Below are 23,060 nucleotides of genomic sequence, written 5' to 3'. Positions count from 1 at the left end.
ATGCTAAATCTGAAGCTCCAGTACTTTGGACATCTCATGAGAAGAGTTGGCTCATTGGAAAAGACTCTGATGCTGGGAGGGATTGGGGGCAGAAGCAGAATGGGACGACCCAGGATGAGATGGCTGGACAGCATCACGGACTCAATGGACGTGGGTCTGGGTGAACTCCGGGAGATGGTGATGGACAAGGAGGCCTGGTGTGCTGCGATTCATGGGGTCGCAAAGAGTCGGACACGACTGAGCGACTGAACTGAACTGAGGCCTCAGGAGAGCTAGGGAAACCTTGGGCATGGAAAGGGATGTGCCAAGCAGGCCTGCAAGCCTGAGACTGGCAAAGAGAGCAGCAGTTTGCCATGTTCCCACCTCCTGGTCCCCCTGGCCTAGAATTTCACAACACAACAAACTGTGGACTACTTCTCTTGGAAGGTTACAAAAACGTTCATGGTAACCATCACTGTTGCTACTGATTACCTTCAGAGACTGCTTCTATTTTTTACCCAAAGACGTTTTCCCCTAAATGCTTGTTTCAGTGAAAAATATATTTTATACCACTCTAAAATTTGTACTTCATCCAGCTTAATATCTTAATTTTGCAAAAGAGGCAACCTGTATTCAAAGAAGCCCAGCAATGCTTATGAGGTAGACTTAAAATAAAAGAATTAGTGGAGGGAGACCACGTACAGCTAAATACCTGATGGGAGGGCAGGAAGTTTTGACACAGGGTGCCCACTGGTAACTAGAGGGGGAGAAATTGCAAGGGAATAACGAAACGTAAGAAGCTTTCATCTTATTTTGTCCTCCAGAAACCAAGGATAAGCAACTGTGTCCTTCAAACTCTCCTGAGAGAAGCCCCAAAATACCCATAAATATAACCACAGGCCCAGAATGTAAAATGTTCACAAACTGAGAAGGAGCCCCCAGATGGGATTTTCTTACCCATCTCTTTTGGGGGAAAAAAGTGCACACTAACAAACGATGAAAATTAATCATTCTCGTTTTTTTTTTTTAAAGAAGGCTAACCTCTACCAGTATTAAGAGAAAGCTAAGTATAACTTTAAAGAAAACTTTACAACCACCTTATCTGTGGAAAGGAGCCATGCAAACCCAGAATGTTCTGTGTATTTGCACAAGTTCAAAGTTTCCATCCAATATCAAGGCCAACACACATTGCCTTTATAAAAATCTAGTTAAACTAAGCACCAGTGATGCCATCATTTCTATTTCTGCCTTGTCAGATCTAAGACAGTCAATGTGAATTTGAACAATTTGAGTTTGCCAACGAGAAAATTCTCTTTCACTTTATCTAAATTTATACAGACATACATACACACACCACACACCCCTTATATACTATCTATAATTTTCTTTTCTAGTAAGATCAAGTCTTTCTCAAATTGCTAAATTAGAAGACCATATTCTAAAGCAGGTAAATGTAATCTCTTACCTTTCTATAAAGAAGTAAACTTTGTGTCAGCTTCTTTGTGGATCAAAATCAGAAGACCAAGAGGAACCAGGTTCCAATTTCTTTCAACTAAGAAAACGTTTAGACTTGCTTTTATTCCTCTCTGTCCTGAGCCTTCTGAGCAAACTGCATAGTAAGCTCCTTGCTTCTAATCTCTACAGTGTCTACTCCACTCTCAGCCCTCTGTGGCCTAGTCAGGAGGACAGGAACATATCCACCAACCTCTAAAGCAAATCAACAAGAAGAAGCCATAATTAAAGAAGGCACAGCATTGACCTCTGCACATTAAACACCAGAAGACAATGGAATAATGCTTATACAACTCAGAGAGAACTCAGGCTTTCAAATGCAAGAGAAACAGAAAAACATTCTTAGATTTGTAACAGGGTCTTGGAAAACATACCCCTCTAGTAAGCACTTAAGGAATAAACTAAAGAAATCAGTTTTAAGAGCTCCAGGAAAAACTTCAGGGAAAATTCAAACTCTTCAAGGATGAGGAAAATGCACAGTAGTTCATCTGGTGGTTAATAGCAGAAATTTTACATAGTGAGAAATATAGCCAATTATATTTGAGTTTATACTTATTTTAAAAATTATCTAGGCTAATTGTGTAAATCTTGAAAAAAATGTTCTATTCATGCTATTTAGTAGGTGTGACTATCTTAATAGAACTGTTTTATTAAAAAAATAAAGAAATTAAACTGATGCCTTTTGTTGCCAAATTATCAGAATTCAGCCACCTTTAGTGAACATCTTGACCAAACTATAGAAACAGTATCTAAGTAAAATTATAGACAGACCCTTTTCAAAAAGTATTTTACTCTGAAGGTACAAGTTCTTAATTCCTTTATCTGTATATTACTGTCTATGCCAAAAGATCATAGGGAAGAGGCAGCTGAAAGGGAAGAGCTGAGAGGATTCAAGGAGCTGGAGTTAACAAAAGCCTTTAGGCTGATATATGATTAGCCTATAAATATGCCCTCCTCTTTCACACCCCTTAAGGTACCTTACCCCTCCCATCAGGGGATTCCCTGATGCTGGAAGAGAGGAAGGCTTGGGGTAAAACACGGAAGAGATTAAAGAAAAGGACCAAATTCAAAAGAAGCCTTTCCAAGTCCTCTCAATTGGCCCCACAGGTGTTTCGGAAGACTGTGGTACAGCAGCGGCTAATGTGGGGATGATCCTGTGATGAAATCCTCTTCCACGGCACAGGCTGCTGTCAGAAGCCCCTCTACAAAGCCATGAAAATGTGCTTACTCTCTGATTCAGGAAGCATGTTAAGTAACTATAATTTATATAAAGATGTGTTTATCATGAGATTATCTGTCTTAAACTTCTTTTAAATTCAACTTTGATTTTTATTCTTCACTGTTAAGTTGATCAATTTATATATCAAAATTTTCATTTGTAATCAAAATTAAGAATGTCAAATTGGAAACTTGAAACACACCTAACTCTTCTCCCCGTCCCATAATTAAAGAATAAAGTAATAACTGACAAGTATGTGAGTAAGTCCAAGGATATACAAGTGAATTTTTTACCTGCCTCCATTATATAATATCTATCGGGGAAAAAGTGAAACTTCTCTAAAGAGTGCGCTTCTAAAGCAGCACATGCAGAGCTGCCGCGTTCTTATAACAGGCATAATATCTTACAGTAATATTAGCTACGGTGCCACGTTCTTATAACAGGCATAGTATCTCACAGTAATATTAGCTACGGTGCCACATTCTTATAACAGGCATAATATCTCATAGTTATATTACCTACGGTGCCACGTTCTTATAACAGGCATAGCATCTTACAGCAATATTACCTATGGGGTACCACTCTGCCCTAGTTCTCGTCTAAGCAACTTACATATAACGTCTCATTGATTCCTTACAAAAACTTTTATATGGTGGGTGGTATTATCATTTTTATAGTTGAAGAAACTGAGATACAGAGATAAAGGATAGATAAACTTTATGGACTTCATAAATGTCCAATGGTGCTTCTGTTTTTATAAAAAAAAAAAATGTAAGGGCCTATGCATAAAAAAGAGCTGGAAAAATAGACATTAAACTGTTACTGATGACTGTCTCTAGGTAGTGTAATTATGGGCTATAAGTTCTTTGTAGGTTTCTAACTTCTCTGTATTGCACATGAATTACTCTTATACTGAAAAGGTGGAAAGCAGTACCTCACAATAAGAAGAAACAAAGTAGGCTGACATTCTTTTTTTTTTTGGCTCTTTTGTTTGTTTTTAAGACATTTCAGCTATCTTCATTCATCCTCCAAAACCTCTTCTAAATCCTAAAAAATAAGCAAAATTACCTATGATGGCTAAGATACTCATTTTAAATGGATCGATTTAGTATATGTATAACCCTGTATATACACAGAACATATGCTATTTATATAAACTAGACACCAGAGTGGGACTCTACGGTTACTAAAGAACACTTACGCCTACTTATTCAAGACTCTCTTTGGGGCTTCTGTGCTACAGCAACAAGTGCTCTTTGCGCTCCTCTAACAGCCTATGCTCATCACTATCACAGTATTTATCACATTATGATGACTTTACCTGTTTTTCTCCTCTGATAAACTGATTTCAGCATTTGTATCAGCACAGTGCTTGGGACATAGTAACTATTGGATACACTGGTGGACAGATGGATAGACAGACTTCCGCACATATGCATACATGGATGGATGGATGGACAAATAAATAGAGACAGATGGACAAAGGAATGGAGAGTAACACAGATAGACAGATGTATGGTCAGAGGAATGAGTGCAGACTCGAAGTCATAACATCTTGGCTCCAGTCCCAACTTTCCAGAAACTATGTAACAAGTCACTCTACCTTTCCAGGTCTTTTTTTCATATAAAAATAAAAATGATTAGACAGACTATCTGACATTAGAAGGTACCTTCTAGTTGTTAAGTTAGATGACTAAGACTTAAAGACATTGCTCCTTCACGTTAAGCTCCTTCACATTAGAGAGGTTTCCTGGTAGAAATCTCACTTTGGATAACCCTGTGGGTCATATTTAAGACTGAATTGATGCCAAATCCTTAACCAGAGGCACATCCCTGACCCTACTACCATTTCTATACAAAGCTATGATTCATTTTAAGATGAGGGCTTACATGCTTTTTTAGAATTGCAGTATTGTGAGATTTGGACTTAAGACTCTCAAACACCAACCTACCCAAACTTTAAGCCTTTTGTTCTTAAATTCATGGGAAAAAAATAAAATTCAATTATATCTTTAAACTGGAGGAACTTAGCTAGAGGCTTTTTGCAAAGCAGTAGAGCACAGTCCTTCATGATGTAAATGCAGCCACTTACCTTTTACTTTTTTATCAAACTTCTTCTGTTTCATTTTTTCTCGATTTTTCTGTCGAACTTCCTTCGCTTCTTCTAATGCTTCCTGACTACCCCAAACTTCAAGAGACCTCTTCACAATCTGAAATACAGAATCCATATTTAAATTAGTTGTGATTCATTGCTGTAAAATAGTTATAATTATTAAATCCAAAGGTCTCAAAGAATGATCAAGTAAAACTTTACAAATATTTATTTGAAATTTAAAAGATTTTTAAATACTGATAAGAAAAAACTCTAATAATATCTATATCTAAACTTATGAAACCCTCAGTAAATAAATGATGAATCAGATTACATATTTGTGAAGCACAACAGAACCAGGGATGCCTGTGTATATATAAATAAAGCTGCCCTCTGAGTGCAATTGCTTTTTTGTATTCACATGAATCAAAGATTTGGTGAATTTTCGCAGGATCACCAAAAAAAAAAAAAAAAATTGCTAACCAATTAGCCATAGCAGATCTAAACATGAGGTCATATCTAAAAATCTCCCATCATAGGAAATCAATCAATGCTACTCTACTTCTGAATCAATAACTGTTTACATCCATTCAACTAATTTTGGTCTTCAAAATATGAATTTTTTTTAAAAAACTTTGGTAGCTGAATGATCTAAGAAGTCTTTATTCTAGTTTAAAACCTTTGAATTTTATATATCTATAATACATATTAAATATTATAAAGAGTATATACATAAAAATACTCTTTGCAAATATTTATTTACATTTAGGGAAATAATATACACACTGAGAACTTGCTCGAGGTATCTCTCACAATATGTTAAGGGGACCAAAATGTCCATCAATAAAGCCAAACTGAAATTTCGTAACACAAAGTGATATATACTGTTATTTCATAAATTCTAACACCTCATTTTCCACAATTTAACATCCCTGAAAATGCTGCATCACTAATGTACTTAAACGTATTTTAACAACTGAGTCAAAAAGTGGTTCAGAAGAACTGGACTCTGCATGTAAGGAAGTTTAGGAATACCTTAATAAATCTGTGGTACCTGCAATTTCCTTTTTAAGTACACACAAGCATGACTTATAGCAAAAGGGGAAAAGAAAAAACTACAGTAAGTCTAATGACACTAGTTCAGTAAAATAAAAGCACCAAGTGATAAGAGAGCACTGGGTTTGTTTAAATACCAGTACTTTTTTTTCATTTTTAATGGTTCATAACCGTGAATCTTTTAATCAACAGTGTCCAACACTTAGCGAAAATTCAGTATATGTTTGGTTTTACATGTGGCTTCTTTATCAGAACATACAGGATTTTCTAGTATATTCCAATCAAACTGTGCTCTAAAGCAATGCCTCCCAGTATTTTTCACATAATGGCATGAAAAAGAATATTATGATATCTGTACCACTCTGGGATAGATACAGGAAACTAGAATTAGATTCTCGGAAATTCCTGAATTTTTTTTTAATGATTTTATTTGGGGGGTGGGTGGGCAAGGGAAACACAGGCTGACTTCTCTATTTCAAGCTTTCCTTAGTTTCCAAACTGTACTTCTAACATGACCCAACAGTAATATATTTGCTCCAAAGTGCTACATCAAAAAACATAATAAGTAAACATGTATTTAATATCATTATGTATGACTATGACTCATGCAAAACAATAAAACAACAGGATCTTTTTAAGTCGGTAAGTAAAAACTAAACTAATTATAACTAGTTCGTTGTTAAAACATCACCTAAACCAAGGTTTAAAATGACTGAATATAACTTATCAGAGACCTGTAGTTTTAAGTAGAGTTTCATATCACCCCACTGTGAATGATGAGGATTCTTCTTCACAATAAATTTAAGCGCTGGTTCTCTTTTTTCTAAATCACAATCTTTCAGAAGGTATTCTTGTTTTGCTTCTGTTTTAGTTATAAGCTTGTGTTTATCATCAGCATCTCTGAAAACAGATTAAGTCCATTACATAAAGTAAATAAAGTTTCAAGTAGCCCCAAAACCTAGGGGCACACATGCCAAAAGAAATATATAAATGCTTTTCCCTAAAACTCTCATGGTCAGATTAGCAGCATAAGAATTCCAACAGAAAAATATTAATTCTAAAAAGCATGAGTCAGCAACAGATCCATGTTATTTAACCTTTTAAGAATTTCTTTTTACTTAAGTTCCTCTTTTCCACAAGGAATTTGAAAAGACATTGAGTATAGCAAATATAAATGATAATTAAGAAAATATAAAGCGTAAAGTCAGCATATAAGGAATATAAATACACAAGGTCCAACTGTACCAAGCACAGGTGAGTTTCCAGTTGGCTCTTTCTGAAAGCCCAGGTAAAAACGGAGACACAGACAATTACACAGCTCTTCTCATTCATTCGTTCTCCATCTACATGCTGGGTACTGTTCAAGGCACTCAGAATAAAGGAAATAAAATAAACCTTGTTTTCATGAAACTTACATTCTATTTAGGAAAAGACAATCAATAAGCAAACATGACGACAGATGAAAGTACTATAACACAAAGCACGGTAAAGGAATAGGAATTTCCGGAGACTGGGTAATCAGAGAAGGCCACTGCTGAGGGAACACTTGAGCAGGGCCTTTAAGAAGTCAGAGAACATTCCCAATAGCTAGAGAAAAAATATTTCTAGCAGAGAGAAGAGTAAATGCAAAAGCTCTAGGATAGGAGTCTGCTTCGCAAATGGAGTTCATAAGCAAGAGGGCCAGTGTGATCAGAATGCTTCAAGTTAAGTGATGGTGAGGAGTGATGGGAGATAGTCAGAGATAGGCAGGGGTCTTGTGAGCAATGGTGAAGACAATTTTATTCTGAATGGATTCAGTGCAGTTCAGTTCAGTTGCTCAGTCATGTCCGACTCTTTGTGACCCCATGGACTGCAGCACACCAGGCTTCCCTGTCCATCACCAACTCCTGGAGCTTGCTCAAACTCATGTCCATCGAGTCAGTGAAACCATCCAACCATCTCATCCTCTATCATCCCCTTCTGCCTTCAATATTTCCCAGCATCAGGGTATTTTCAAATGAGTCAGTTATTCTCATTAGGGGACCAAAGTATTGGAATTTCAGCTTCAGCATCAGTCCTTCCAATGAATATCCAGGACTGATTTCCTTTAGGATGGACTGGTTGGATCTCCTTGAGTCCAAGGGACTCTCAAGAGTCTTCTCCAACACCACAGTTCAAAAGCATCAATTCTTCAATGTTCAGCTTTCTTTATAGTCCAACTCTCACAGCCATACATGACTACTGGAAAAACCATAGCTTTGACTAGACAGACCTTTGCTGGCAAAGTAATATCTCTGCTTTTGAATATGCTGTCTAGGTTGGTCATAGCTTTTCTCCCAAGGAGCAAGCATCTTCTGATTTCATGGCTGCAGTCACCATCTGCAGTGATTTTGGAGCCCAAAAAATAGTCTGTCACTGTTTCCATTGCTTCCCCATCTATCTGCCATGAAGTGATGGGACCAGATGCCATGATCTCAGTTTTCTGAATGTTGAGTTTTAAACCAACTTTCTCACTCTCCTCTTTCACTTTCATCAAGAGGCTTTTTAGTTCCTCTTCACTTTCTGCCATAAGGGTGGTGTCATCTGCATATCTGAGGTTATTGATATTTCTCCCAGCAATCTTGATTCCAGCTTGTGCTTCATCCAGCCCAGCATTTCACATGATATACTCTGCATATAAGTTAAATAAGCAAGATCACAATATACCGCCTTGCCGTACTCCTTTCCCAATATGGAACCAGTCTGTTGTTCCATGTCCAGTTCTAACTGTTGCTTCCTGACCTGCATACAGATTCCTCTGCCTTTTCTAAATCCAGCTTGAACATCTGGAAGTTCACGATTCATGTACTGTTGAATCTGAACGAATTAGAAAGTGTTAAAAAGCCTTGAGTAAAAGGCTATAGGAGAAGAGACTAATGGTGCAAAAGTGGGAGAAGAGGCCAGTTAGAAGACTACTACTGCAGCGGTCCAGGTAAAAGCTGGTAGGGGACCAGTCTAAGGCATAATCGTACAGAGAATGAGAAACGAACAGATTCAGGATATGGTTTAAGCCCTTAAATACAGAACCAAATGGATTTGGAATTAAACCTGGAATACAGAAACAACCAATGAGTGAAGTTGTCCTTTACGGAACCAGTGAATCCTGAAGAGGTAGGGACAGGACAGGAGAGGGGCAGGGGAGGACAGTTAAAAGTCAAGAATAACTTTAAGATGACTAAATAATTTGGAAGTATAAACTGAAGGAAGGAAACCTATCATTGTATGAATTCTATAATTGTCAAAGATGTTGGAAAGAAACCGAATGGATGGCTATATCCCTAATTATGTTTAAACTTTTCAAGTATTTTTCCAGACATGTGCTGTGCTCAGTCACTCAGTCATATCCAACTCTTTGCAACTCCATGTAACACAGCAGGCTCCTCTGTCCGTGGAATCTTCCAGGCAAGAATACTGCAGTGGGTTGCCGTTTCCTGCTCCAGCAGACTACTACATAACTTTAAGTTGATAATCACTGGCTTCCATTTTCTCATGGAAAAAGGTTATATGTGGTAACTTAGTTCCTGAACGCTATCTGTACTTAAAGCGATAACACTGTGGACCTTAACCACTGCGTGCATCAATGACACTGTTATGCATAAACACTGGGAACAGAGTTTATGATTCATAATTCCAATGGGTACCAGAACATTTCCCATCACTGACCATGAGATCAGAAATATCTCCCATTCTGTCTCCTAAAGATTCTACTTGGCAACAAGTCAGTGGTGCCGGCTCTCAACGTCTGCAGCCGGGACTCTGAAAGGGCAGGTCCACCAGGCATGTGAGCAGTTGATCTGGGGCTGAACATATAAGCGGGGACAGGGAGCAGATAAGAGGCTGAGTGAGAATCCAAGGTGGGATCTTCAGGTGTGAAAGATACCAACACAGGACTTGGCTGAGGTAAGCAGTAGGGACAGAAGCAAGTAGAGTAGTGAGGGATAATTTGTGATGATATAAAAAAAGAAGTAAAGGCTAGCAGAAAAAAAGGAATGACAGAAGAATCTGATTTTTCCTCATCTATTCTCTTCCCTGCCAATTCAGAACAGAAAATGAATGGAAAGAGGTGTTCTAAGCACCGCGAGAGTGGTTATATTTTCCTCCTCTCACTGAAGGTGTGCCAGTCCTCTGACCAAGGTGGTTACATGGTGGTCAAAGAAAGAAAAAAACAAATGGATCCTTAGGGGTGGGGTAAGAGAAGGATTAGGAACCTGCTACTAGGAGATGGTTAAAGAAAAAAGCAAAAGGACGTATCCACGGCAGACCCAGGGCCATCCTTCCTATTGATATGGCATGACTGCTAAGCACAAGCTTCCTGTACTTTTTGGCAAAATAGAAAACACAGAAATTTTAGGAAACTTCCAAAATTATTATGAAAATGTTGAATCCAAATGGATCAAATCAGTATTTTGCCCTAAACCTACACGCAAACGTTAAACTTCAGTAATTTAGAACATGCTCTGAAATAAAAATAAGTACCTGCAATTATCACAAGTTGCCAAATCAAAGTGGTTCATAAGGTAAGAATCCATGAACTCTTTACCACATTCTTCACATATAACATAATCAAATTCCATAACAGGTCCTAAAGAATGGAAAATTCATTCTTAAGTTTCCTTTTTTTGTGTAATTAGAACACATTTTCCTTCATTTGTATTAGCTTACGAAATGTATTTTATGACTGATACAAATATATTTACATAAGACAACATAAAACTTTAAGTAATCTTCCATTTATTAATAAAAACTTTAAGGGAAAAAAGAAATGAGAAAGGAAATAATATAAAGGGAAAAATTATCAACTCATTCAGTATTGTTGAACACAAACCACATGTAAAGTACTTATATTATTAATACTTCTGTATTGCTGCTATAACAAATTACTACAAATTTAGTGGCTAAAATTACACAAACTTATTTTATCACAGCCTATACGTTTGACACAGGTCTCAGTGGGCTACAGGCAAGCTGTTGGCAGAGTTGTGCTCCTTTCTAGAGGTTTTGGAGGGACAATCTATCACCCTGCTATTTCCAGTTAGAGGCCACCTGCATTCCTTGACTCACGACTCCCTCCCAAAACCAGCAACTGTAGCTTCTCATATCACTATGACTTCTTCCATGATCAAACCTACCCCAGATTCTCCTGCCTCTCTCCTACTTTTAAGGATGCTTGTGATTACGACTGGATAACCCAGAATAATCTCCTCACCTCAAGGTCTTTAACCTTAATTTTATTGGCAAAGTGCCTTTCACTCTGTAAGGTAATAAATTCACAGATTCCAGGGTGATTAGAATGTGTATGTTGCTGGGGGCCATTATTCAGCCTACCACAGTATGCTGAGAGCACAAAGATTAGTCCCAAGGTGGAAGCAAGATGCGGGAGCTGCTTACACATAAGGGAGATGGACTCAACATACAACACAGAAAAGAACAGTAAAGAGCAAAACAAAAGTAAAAGAGAGACAATACAGAATTCACTTTCAAGTGGGAAACTCCCTCCATTCCACCTCCTGCCAACAGAGTAAATGGCTTCCTCTTCATCGGTCTTCAATACTAGACTGAAAATCTCTGAAAGGTAGAGATTGTACTTAGCTATACAACCTCAACACCCACTACAGAAACTACTCCAGGTAAAGTAAAGCAGAATTTTTAAAAAAGCTTTCATATACCTAGCTAAGGATCTTTATCCTATAGAACTGTTTTCTTTTTATCAGCAAATCTGAAAGTTTTACTAACAAGTCTTTAGGATGACTGCCACTGCCAAGCCCCAACTCTGAGAACTACCACTAGCCGCAGTGGAAAGAAAAATGGAGTTGTCATTTGTTCATAACTCGTTCAACATATTCCTATCACTGCCTCTCCTTACCTACTTCCAATACAAGAAGGTCAATTAATATTCTAGCACTTCTGAATCTCACTAATCTCCAAACCCTAACAAAATCCAAGTTACCAGATGTATGATTTGCGAATATTTTCCCTCATTCAGTAGGTGGTCTTTTCGAAGGTTTCCTTTGCTATATAGAAGCTTTTTAATTTGATGCAGTCCCACTTAACTGTTCTGTTTTTTTTTTTAATTTTTTAAAAATATATCAGCTATAATTTATTTAAAGCTTTATTTCCAATTATGAAGGTTCTGCCTTTATTGCCTCTCCTTTTGGTGTCATATCCAAAAATATCATTAGCAAGAGCAATGTCAAGGAGCCTTTCATGTTTTCTTCTAGGAGTTTTACGGTTTGTCTTACATTTAAATCTTTAATCCATTTTGAATTATTTTGTATGATGTAAGACAGTGGCCTCATTTCATTCTTTTCCATGTGACTGTCCAGTTTTCCCAACTCCACTTACTAATGTCCTTTCTCTATTGTATATTCTTGGCTCCTTTATTATAAATTAACTGACCATACGTGTAGGTTTTTTCTGGGTTCTCTCTTCCATTCCACTGATCTATGTGTCTGTTTTTATGCCAATATCATACTTATTTCATTAGGATGGCTCTGAAATAGAATTTGAAATCAGGGAGCATGAGGTCTCCAGTTCTGTCCTTCTTTTTCAAGATTCAGTGGCCATTCAGGGTCTTTCATTGTTCATACGGATTTAAATTTTTTTCTATTTCTGTGGGAAAATGCCATTGGAATTTTGGCCGGGCCTACACTGATTCTGTAGATTGCTTTAAGTACTATGGACATTTTAACAGTAGTAGCTCTTCCAACCCAGGAGTATAGAATGTCTTTCCATTTAGTTGTGTCTTCTTCCATTTCTTTCATTTTTGTCTTACAGTTTTCAGTGTACAAGTATTTCACCTCCTTGGTTAAATTTATTCCTAGGTATTTTATTATTTCTGATAAATAGGCAGTTGTAAATAGGACTGTTTTCTTAATTTCTCTTTCTGATAGTTCACTAGTAGTATACAGAAATGCAACAGATTTCTGTGTATTGATTTTGTTTCCTGAAACTTTACTGAGTACATTTATTAGTTTACACATATACATATGCATACCCATATACATGTTTCAGAAATCATGAGTTCATACCCACGATTTTAATCTATCCAATTTTGATCCATTCCCATAGGGTTCTCTCTTGCCTTCTCCCGTTCTACATTTGTATGTCCTTTCTTCCACAATGAGAACGCTGGCTCCCAACATCAAGAAGTACATTCATCTATTTGAGCCAATAATACGTCTAAAATAATTTCAAAATTGCTCCCCTTATATCACTCTATAAAATGAGTTCAGGAATGTTGTAGTTTCCCCTTACACATATACATATGCATATATGCAACTATGCGTAGTTTCCCCTTACCCCACCTATCTCAAACTGAGGATATACTGTCAAATACTATGCTCATAAATCATTTGGACTAGTCCCTTCTGTCCTGCCCCTCTTCAATATGCATTAATTCATTTGGAAAAATACATCCACTTGTTTATTTGCTTTTAGGTTATTTACTGTTTCTATATATGCTAACTTAACTTTTTTTTAAATATGTAAACTTTACCAGAAGTATACATACTTTTGGGTCAGTTACCCTACTGCTGTGAACCAGAGAGCTGAACAAAAGTTTACCTCCAAATATATTCACTGCAGTAATAATTATTAGAATAGAGAAAAGAAACAAAAGAGCTGCATTTAAATGAACCATGGTACAGCCATCAGATGGAATACTATGTAGCTGTTAAAAAAGAAAGCTCTGAAAGAATACTTGAGAAATGGGGAAACCACTTTTCCTCTAAACATAAAGAAAGAATGTGCTAAATTTTATCTCTTGCATTCAAGACTCTCATTTCAACCTATCAAGATAATTTTAAGTATTCATTCTATCAACCTGTTATAAGACCGAGAGCATCAACTCTAAGCATATAAACCACATTTTTAAGTGAATCTGCCAAATTTGTTTAATTTTTAATCTCCTAGCAAAACTGCCAAATTTTATCATTCTTATAAAGCCAACTTGCTCACTGAATAAATGTGTCATTTTTTAACATCAGTTTGCAAAAAATCATGCATGTTATTCAAAATGACCAATCTAGATATCTGTTTTTTGAAAACCCACTTTACCTGGTTGATGAACAACTTTTCCAACTGCATGTTCTTCCTCTTCTTCCTCCTCCAGGATGAAGCCTCCTCCTGTATCAATTATCTTTGGGGCTGCTTTTACATTAGCCATGCCTACAAAAGTTAAGAAGTCATCAAGAAATGAACCAGGTAAGCCCGTATGCTCCCTTTTGTATACAGGGACTTTCAAAAATTTAATATATATCAAACAAGACAAGGATGTCCACTATTACCACTTCTATTCACCATTATACTGAAGGCCCCAGTCACTGAAATATGGCAAGAAAACAAGACAAGCATAAAGGCTGAAAAGGGTAAATCAGCATTTATTCACAGATGATATGATTATGTAATAGAGGACAGCCACAAGAATCTACAACTAGAATTAAGAAATAATACCTAGGAATAGATGTGTAAACCCTCAAAAACACCACTAACAGAAATCAAAGTCACTTCTCCCCCAAATTCACCTAAAGATTCAATGCGATCCCATTTGAAACCCTAGTAGGTGCTTGCATGTGTGTGTTGTGGGTGGGGAGGAATAATGGGAGCTGACAAGCTGATCTAATGCTTATATGCAAATACAAAGAACACAGAATAGCCAAGATAATCCTGAGCAAAACTAGAGAATTTACACTACCCAGATTTAAAGATTTACTACAAAGCTTCAGTAATTATGACAGTGTAGTACTGAGACAAAGACAAAGAGACCAGTATAATAGAGTCCTGTAATAGATCTACACATATTTACAGCAAAGGCTTAACTTACAGCAAAGACTCCAAGGCAATTCAGTGAGAAAAAGATAGTATTTTCAATAAATGATGCTAGGATTTATGACTAAGGCACTTCTACAAAACAGTGAGGAAAAGATGGTCATTCCAATAAGTGAACTTTGGCTCTATTGCATACAATATACACAGAACAATTTTTAAATGGATCACAATCTTGAACATAAAAGGTAAAATAAAGCTTCTAGAAGAAAACATAAGATAACTTTATGAACTTGAGGCAGCCAAAAACTTCTTACACACGACATACACGTATCAACCATAAGAGAAAAACTGCTTAATTGAACTTGACTGAAAATTATTATGACTTCAAATTTTAACAAGATGGTGGAGTAGGATGTGCACGCATCTCCTCCTGCAAAAGCACCGAAATCTCAACTAGCTGTTGAACAACTAGGACAGGCGAACACTAGAACCCACCAAAAAAGATACCCCATGTCCAAAGACAAAGAAGCCAAAAGGAGACAGAAGTTTACAGATGCCTCTTAGCCTCATTCACCAGAAAGTGAAAGTATCGATCAGTCCTGTCTGACTCTTTGTGATCCCATGGACTGTAGCCTGCCAGGCTCCTCTGTTCACTGAATTCTCCAGGCAAGAATTCTGGAGTGGATTGCTATTTCCTTCTCTAGAGAACATATGTATAAGACCATCAGAAGAAGAACCACAATCCCACAGCAGCTAGAACAAAAATCACATGACAAAAAGTTAATCAGGATGAAAAAGAGAGTTATGTCCCAGGTGAAGGGACAATATAAAACCCCTGAAAAACAACTAAATGAAGTGGAGATAGGCAACCTTTCAGGAAAAAAATTCAGAATGATAGTGAAGATGATCCAGGATCTCAGAAAAAGAATGGAGAAGATGCAAGGAATGTTTACCAAAGAGTCAGAAGTACTAAAAATAAATGAACACACATGAACGATACACTAGAAGGAATCAACAGCAGAATAACTGAGGCAGACAAATGGGTAAGTGACCTGGAAGACAAATAGTGGAAATCACTGCTGCAGAACAGATTACAGAAAAAAGAATGAAAAAAAAAAAAAAATGAAGACAGCCTAAGAGACCTCTGGGACATTAAACACACCAACAGTCGCATTATAGGGGTCCCAGAAGGAGAAGAGAGAGAGAGAAAGGACCAGAGAAAATATCTGAAGAGATAATAGTTGAAAACTTCCCTAACATAGGAAACGAAATAGTCAACCAAGTCCAGGAAGCAGAGTCCTAGGCAGGATAAACCCAAGGAGGAACACACCAAGACACACAGTAATCAAACTGACAAAAATGAAAGACAAAGATAAAATATTAAAAGGAACAAGGGAAAAGTGGCAAATAACATACAGGTGAACTCCCATCTGGTTATCAGCTGATTTCTCAACAGAAACTCTTAACTATATCCTGCCGTTCCCCCTACTTTGTAAAGTGTTGAAAGGGGAGAACCTACAACCAAGAATACTCTACCCAGCAAGATTCTCATTCAAATTTGATGGAGAAATCAAAAGCTTTCCAAACAAGCAAAAGTTAAGAGAATTCAGCACCACCAAACCAGCTTTACAACAAATGCTAAAGAAACTTTTCTAGGCAGGAAACACAAGAGAAGGAAAAGACCTACAGAAGATAAACCCAAAACAATTAAGAAAATTAAAAGGCAGACTGGCTAGGCAGATGAAAATGTTCATGTACACACTTCCACTTACTCCATCACTCTGCTTGACCTCCCAAGTTGTATGTAATTATTTTATATTGTTAAGTTAATCTTGTTCCCATTATGGCTTGTAACTGTAACTCTCTTTTATTTTTTGTCTGGCTATTGACTGTGAAAACTGACAAACATCTTTTACTACTGTGATTATGTAACTATTACTCAATACTGTTGTATCATGACTGGTCAACAGAAAAATAATAGAATTCTATATCACCCTGCTGCTGCTGCTGCTGCTGCTGCTGCTGCTAAGTCGCTTCAGTTGTGTCCAACTCTGTGCGACCCCACAGACGGCAGCCCACCAGCCTCCTCCGTCCCTGGGATTCTCCAGGCAAGAACACTGGAGTGGGTTGCCATTTCCTTCTGCAATACATGAAAGTGAAAAGTGAAAGTGAAGTCACTCAGATCGTGGCCGACTCTTCCTGACCCCATGGACTGCAGCCTACCAGGCTCCTCTGTTCATGGGATTTTCCAGGCAAGAGTAATGGAGTGGGTTGCCATTGCCTTCTCCATATATCACCCTAACTACCATTTAATAGAAAAACCTGTAATCACTTTTTAAAGTCCAGATGCATATCAGAATCACCTTGGAATTTTTTGAAAAACACAAATGCCCAGGTATCGCTATTCTTCGCCAGAGCTCCAGATATGTTTCTAATGAGCAGCCATGTTTAAAAACAACTGGACTACATGGTGATCTTTTACTTTTATCGAGTTTGTTTCACATTTTCTATTTCATATTCAGTGCTCCCATTTAATTTTCCAATTTCTCCATCTTTTTTCATGTTCTTTCTCAAGCCTTTATCAAGTGTAGTAGAAAAGCTTTTATAAATAAATATATAAACAGTATGTATAATAATTTTAGAAAACATGAATTTTGCCTAACTAAAAAGTTTATGACAGTTTGAATCCACTTGCTTGACTCAGTATGAACAGAATGCTAGATTTCTAATTTAAAAAAAAAAGATATTCAACAAGCAACAAAGGTTTACAGTACAGCACAGAGAACTATACTCAATACCCTGTAATAACCTATAATGGAAAATAACACACGTATATGTATAACTGAACCACCTTGCTGTGCACCTGAAACATTCATTTTAAGTCAACTATACTTCAATAAAATATATAAAGAAAAAAAACTATTAGAACCTCTATTCATCAAAAGACACCATTATGAGAGTAAAAAGACAAGACGAAAATTGGCAGAAGCTATTTGCAATATGTATATCTGACAAAAGACTCATATCCAGAATACACAGTGAAATCCTATAAACAGGCTTCCCTGGTGGCTTAGATGGTAAAGAATCCTCCTGCAATGCAGGAGACCCAGGTTTGATCCCTGGGTCAGGAAGATGCCCTGGAGAAGAGGAATGGCAACCCACTCCAGCAGTCTTGCCTGGAGAATCCCATGGGCAGAGGAGCCTGGCGGGCTGTTAAGGGGTCGCAAAGAGCTGACACAACTGAGCAGCTCACACTTTCACTTCAGTGAGAGAAAACCAGCCTTAAAAAGAGGCAAAAGACCTGAAGAGAAACTTCACAAATGAGAACACGAAAATATCCAGTAACCACAAGAAAAATGTCTATCATTAGAAATTAGGAAAATGCAAATTAAAACCATAATGAAACACCACCACTCCCACCAGAATACTCAAAATGAAAAAGACTGACAATACCAAATGAAGATGTGGTATTGAGACTGTCCTATATTGCTGGTAAGATTCTAAACTGATACAATCATTGTTTGGGAATGCCTCAGTTCAGTTCAGTTGCTCAGTCGTGTCCAACTCTTTGTGACCCCATGAACTGCAGCATTCCAGGCCTCCCTGTCCACCAACTCCCGGAGTTTACCCAAACACATGTCCATTGAGTTGGTGATGCCATCCAACCATCTTATCCTCTGTCATCCCCTTCTCCTCCTGCCCTCAATCTTTCCCAGCCTCAGTGTCTTTTCAAATGAGTCAGCTCTTCACATCAGGTGACCAAAATATTGGAGTTTCAGCTTCAACATCAGTCCTTCCAATGAACACCCAGGAATGATCTCCTTTAGGATGGACTGGTTGGATCTCCTTGCAGTCCAAGGGACTCTCAAGAGTCTTCTCCAACACCATAGTTCAAAAGCATCAATTCTTCGGCGCTCAGCTTTCTTCACAGTCCAACTCTCACATCCATACATGGCCACTGGAAAAACCATAGCCTTGACTAGATGGACCTTTGTTGACAAAGTAATGTCTCTGCTTTTTAATATACTGTCTAGGTTGGCTATAACTTTCCTTCCAAGGAGTAAGCCTCTTTTAATTTCATGGCTGTAATCACCATCTGCAGCGATTTTGGAACACCAAAAAATAAAGTCAGCCACTATTTTCCCATCTATTTGCCACAAAGTGATGGGACTGGATGCCATGATCTTAGTTTTCTGAATGTTGACCTTTAAGCCAACTTTTTCACTCTCCTCTTTCACTTTCATCAAAAGGCTCTTTAGTTCTTCTTCACTTTCTGCCATAAGGGTGGTGTCATCTGCATATCTGAGGTTATTGATATTACTCCTGGCAATCTTGATTCCAGCTTGTGCTTCTTCCAGCTCAGCATTTCTCATGATGTATTCTGTGTATACTAAAGCTAAATATACATTTCCCCTAGGAGCCAGGATTACATTTCTAGGTATATACGGAATAGAAATGTGTGCATATGTCCACCATAACACATATATCAAAATGCTCACAAATGTTTTCCTTTTAATAGCTCCAAACTGGAAACAACCCAAATTTCCATCAAAAGGAAAGTGGAAAAACTACAATGTAACAACATTAAAAAAGTACTATAGAACATATAAATGAACAAACTACTAATACATGGAACAACAGGGATGAATCTCTCAGGTATTACTTTGAGCAAAAGAAGCCAGATACTGTATGATTCCATTTATACAACGTTCAAAAACAGATGGTACTAATCAAACTGTCAGAAGAGTAGTTACTTCTGAGGGTGAGTAACTGACTAGGAAGTGACAGTAGGGAAATTTCTAAGGTTCTGGAAGTGTCAGTACAGTATATCGATACCGTGGTATTAGACATGAGCACCCACACAGGTAAAATTCAGATAAGTGCATTTTACATTAATGTATGGTATAACTAATTCTTTAAGACAAAGAGGTATTATTTTGCTTAAATCACTCCCCTTCCCTGGCCTCAATTTCTTTTTCTATTATATAAAGGGATTAGAGTATAATAAGCCTGTTTCTACAGTTAACAGCAATTTTCATATTTTACTATATCGCCTGTTCATCTCCTTATATCCCTGCATTAGCCTGAGCTCTTTTATCTCTATAATTCTGAAAAATAGTTTAGCATTCCAAGAATATTTACTTACTGGATAGAAAATGTACCAGACTCAGAATATGATTTTGATTTCATGAATGTTATAAGAAGGGAAGCTGTAGTTATTAATACTATAATTAGAGCAGGATCCTGAGCAATGCTAAATCATGCCAAATTTCCCAGGACCTTAGCACTACTCTTAGCAACACATTCTAAGCAAGTTCTTCTCCGTCTTTTTCAAGGCATATGTCATAGCACACACAGAATATGAAAACTATACATATGGAAATAAAAGTATCACAAAGAACAAAAATCTCAGCACCTAACTCGAAGCACAGGCTGTCTACAATACAACACCACAGTTCAGTTCTTTGGTAAAGCCCAAGAAATCTTACAAGATATTAATGCTGCCTTGCTTTCCATTATCAGACATTTAATACCACTTTATGCTCTACTTTCCACCCCTGTTCTATAGCCATTTTACACATTTAGAAATCTTCCATCTTTTCCTGACCCTAGAATGCTTAAAAGTGGTCAAAATGTGCAGATTCAGTGTCAGTGTGAATGAATACAGACATGCAGCTAGCTCTTTTCACTCTGCCTTTCCTCTGGCTGATGAGAAGGGGTAGTAGATGACACAGTTCTGACTGAGCTCAACTGCTCATGTAGATATGGACATAGGTTTAGGAACACAGGTGCTTCACATTATAGAGGGAGTCCTGAAGAACCACATGTCAACCAAACTATACTTCTCTGGTGAAAATGATTAGTTGACCCCCACTAGAGAATTACACGATAGGCAAAGAAATAGGCAGCCAAGTGCGGCTCTAAGAAAAGGGAAAGGTGAAATCCAAGAACAGCCCCTCATCCTAAGAGTGAAAGAAATGCCTGGTATAGCAGAGGCAACTAGTGAGCAAGGAAAGGCCCTGAATCCAGGGTCAGACGACCCGAGTTCTAGTCCTGATTAGCCTTTGCACTTACTGGGATGAACCTGAGCAAACCCCCTTTCCTTTACTGATTCTCAATTATCATCTCAGTACAATACGGATACCAAGCCCTGCCCTAACTAATTCCAGGTTAGCTGTCTGAATCAAATTAGCCAATCTGAAAAACGTGAAGCACACAGGTGCCACTCTGTTACCCCCACGAAGCCAGGAGCTAGCGTCTGTCTGCTCCCAGCACCTGGCAAGCACTGCGTATCAGCCCGTGTTATGTGGATGCATGAAAGAGCTGGTGCAGGACTACTACTCAAATGTGCTATAAGGTCTAAAAGCTTTACTCGAAGACCACCCCCTGGGACCCGTGGCAATTGCAGGAAGAGAGCAGAGGAGAGCTGAGACACTGGCTGGCACCTCCAGACGGCGAGGGAGGCTGCATCCCCAAACTAAGGACGGTAGCTGGACAGCCCAAGGCAGAGAAGAAAGGCCAGGGCTGGGAGTCAGGGTCGCCTTGTGGTCTTGGACAGTCCGCAGTGACAATCTCCGACGAGCGGATTCCCTACCCCCCTCCCCTACGCCCTCCACCCGCCCCTACCCTGCACAAGCGTCTGCGCTCAGACGCAAGAGGAGGGACGCCCCATCCAGGATGCGGCCCCCGGTCCCCCAGAGAAGAGAAGAAGCAGGCGCCGCCAAGGGCCCAAACCTCCAGTAGTTGCAGCTGCCGTCGCCGGGTAAGGCCGGGCCGCCAGCCGGGCCTGGCGCAGCATCAGCGCCCGCTGCCGCTTCCGCTCGATGCTCGCCCGCACTGAGGCAGACAGCTCCGTTGGTTGTTCTGAAGCCGCCGGCTCCGACGAAGCTTCCCCGGCGTCGGCCATCTCCAACCTCCCCAAAGGTCCGCGGCTCTAGCTACGCGCACGCGCACTGGTAGTCCAAAGCGTGCCCGAGGCTCCCCCTCGCGAAGTCGCCAGCACCGCCTCCTATCCGGAGCGCAACTGCGCAATTAGAGAAGGAAGTGGGGAAGGACAGGGTGGAGGAAGAAGTCTGCGCACGCGTTGGCGCGGAAGGTACCTGCTGCTTTATACATAATCCAGCGCAAGAGCCAGTGCAGAGATCAATGATCAGAACCTGGTCATCTCTAAAATAAATAATAGTTTCGCTTGGTAGTTCACAATACGGACTTTGGAGTCAGTTCAGTTGCTCAGTCGTGTCCGGTTGTTTGTAACCCCCATGGACTGCAGCACCCCAGGCCTCCCTGTCCATTACCAACTCTCAGAGCTTGCTCAAACTCACGTCCATCAAGTCGGTGATGCCATCCAACCATCTCATCCTCTCTCGCTCCCTTCTCCTCCTGCCTTCAATATTTCCCAGCATCAGGGTCTTTTCCAGTGAGTCGGTTCTTCGCATCAGGTCGCCAAAGTACTGGAGTTTCAATTTCAGCATCAGTCCTTCCAATGATATTCAGGACTGATTTCCTTCAGGATCAACTTGTTTGATCTCTTTGCAGTCCAAGGGACTCTCAAGAGTCTTCTCCAACACCACAGTTCAAAAGCATCAATTCTTCAGCACTCAGCCTTCTTTATAGTCCAACTCTCATATCCATACATGACTACTGGAAAAACCTTAGCTTTGACTAGATGTATTTTGTTGGCAAAATAATGTCTCTGCTTTTTAATATGCTATCTAGGTTGGTCATAGCTTTTCTTCCAAGCAGCAAGAGTCTTTTGATTTCATGGCTGCAGTCACCATTTGCAGTGATTTGGGAGCCCAAGAAAATAAAGTCTGTCACTGTTTCCATTGTTTCCCCCATCTATTTGCCATGATGTGATGGGATCAGATGCCATGATCTCAGTTTTCTGAATGTTGAGCTTTAAGCCAACTTTTTCAATCTCCACTTTCACTTTCATCAAGAGGCTCTTTAGTTCCTCTTTGCTTTCTGCCATAAGTGTGGTGTCATCTGTGTATCTGAGGTTATTGATACTAATCCCTGCAATCTTGATTCCAGCCTGTGCTTCATCAAGCCCAGCATTTTTCATGATGCACTCTGCATATAAGTTAAATAAGCAAGGTGACAATATACAGCCTTGACATATTCCTTTCCCAGTTTGGAACCAGCCCATTGTTCCATGTCTGTTTCTAACTATTGCTTCTTGACCTGCATACAGATTTCTCAGGAGGCAGGTAAGGTGGTCTGGTATTCCCATCTCTTTAAGAATGTTCCACAGTTTGTTGTGATCCACAGAAAGGCTTTAGCATAGTCAATAAAGTAGATGTTTTTCTGGAACTCTCTTGCTTTTTCTATGATCCAACAGATGTTGGCAATTTGATCTCTGGTTCCTTTGCCTTTTCTAAATCCAGCTTGAACATCTGGAAGTTCTCAGTTCACATA

The 23,060-nt window shown here is 38.8% G+C and overlaps 1 protein-coding gene across 3 annotated transcripts in view; it reads right to left on the bottom strand.

The window, feature by feature from the left end:
* The window catches only part of XPA (XPA, DNA damage recognition and repair factor), a 32,185-nt gene extending 9,637 nt beyond the window's left edge, over positions 1 to 22,548 (bottom strand). The window contains exons 1-7 of one of the 3 annotated variants that reach the window (XR_011254309.1): positions 21,378 to 22,548; positions 13,932 to 14,042; positions 10,353 to 10,458; positions 6,593 to 6,758; positions 4,803 to 4,920; positions 3,645 to 3,757; positions 1,445 to 1,686 (exon numbers count right to left, since the gene is read on the bottom strand). Coding sequence is in view for 1 of the 3 variants with exons in the window: in XM_069576120.1 (XP_069432221.1) it covers positions 4,803 to 4,920; positions 6,593 to 6,758; positions 10,353 to 10,458; positions 13,932 to 14,042; positions 21,378 to 21,549 (673 nt within the window). In the remaining 2 variants the exon portion in view is untranslated. The remainder of the gene's footprint in view (positions 1 to 1,444; positions 1,687 to 3,644; positions 3,758 to 4,802; positions 4,921 to 6,592; positions 6,759 to 10,352; positions 10,459 to 13,931; positions 14,043 to 21,377) is intronic. The other 2 variants (XR_011254308.1, XM_069576120.1) reach the window with 2 other exon arrangements.
* Positions 22,549 to 23,060: the final 512 nt, after the last annotated feature.

Source organism: Ovis canadensis, chromosome 2, assembly GCF_042477335.2.
Source record: "Ovis canadensis isolate MfBH-ARS-UI-01 breed Bighorn chromosome 2, ARS-UI_OviCan_v2, whole genome shotgun sequence".
In the NCBI taxonomy this organism is placed as follows: Eukaryota; Metazoa; Chordata; class Mammalia; order Artiodactyla; family Bovidae; genus Ovis; species Ovis canadensis.
Note: the sequence above shows the minus strand (reverse complement) of the source record. Positions and strands in the feature narration are given on the sequence as shown.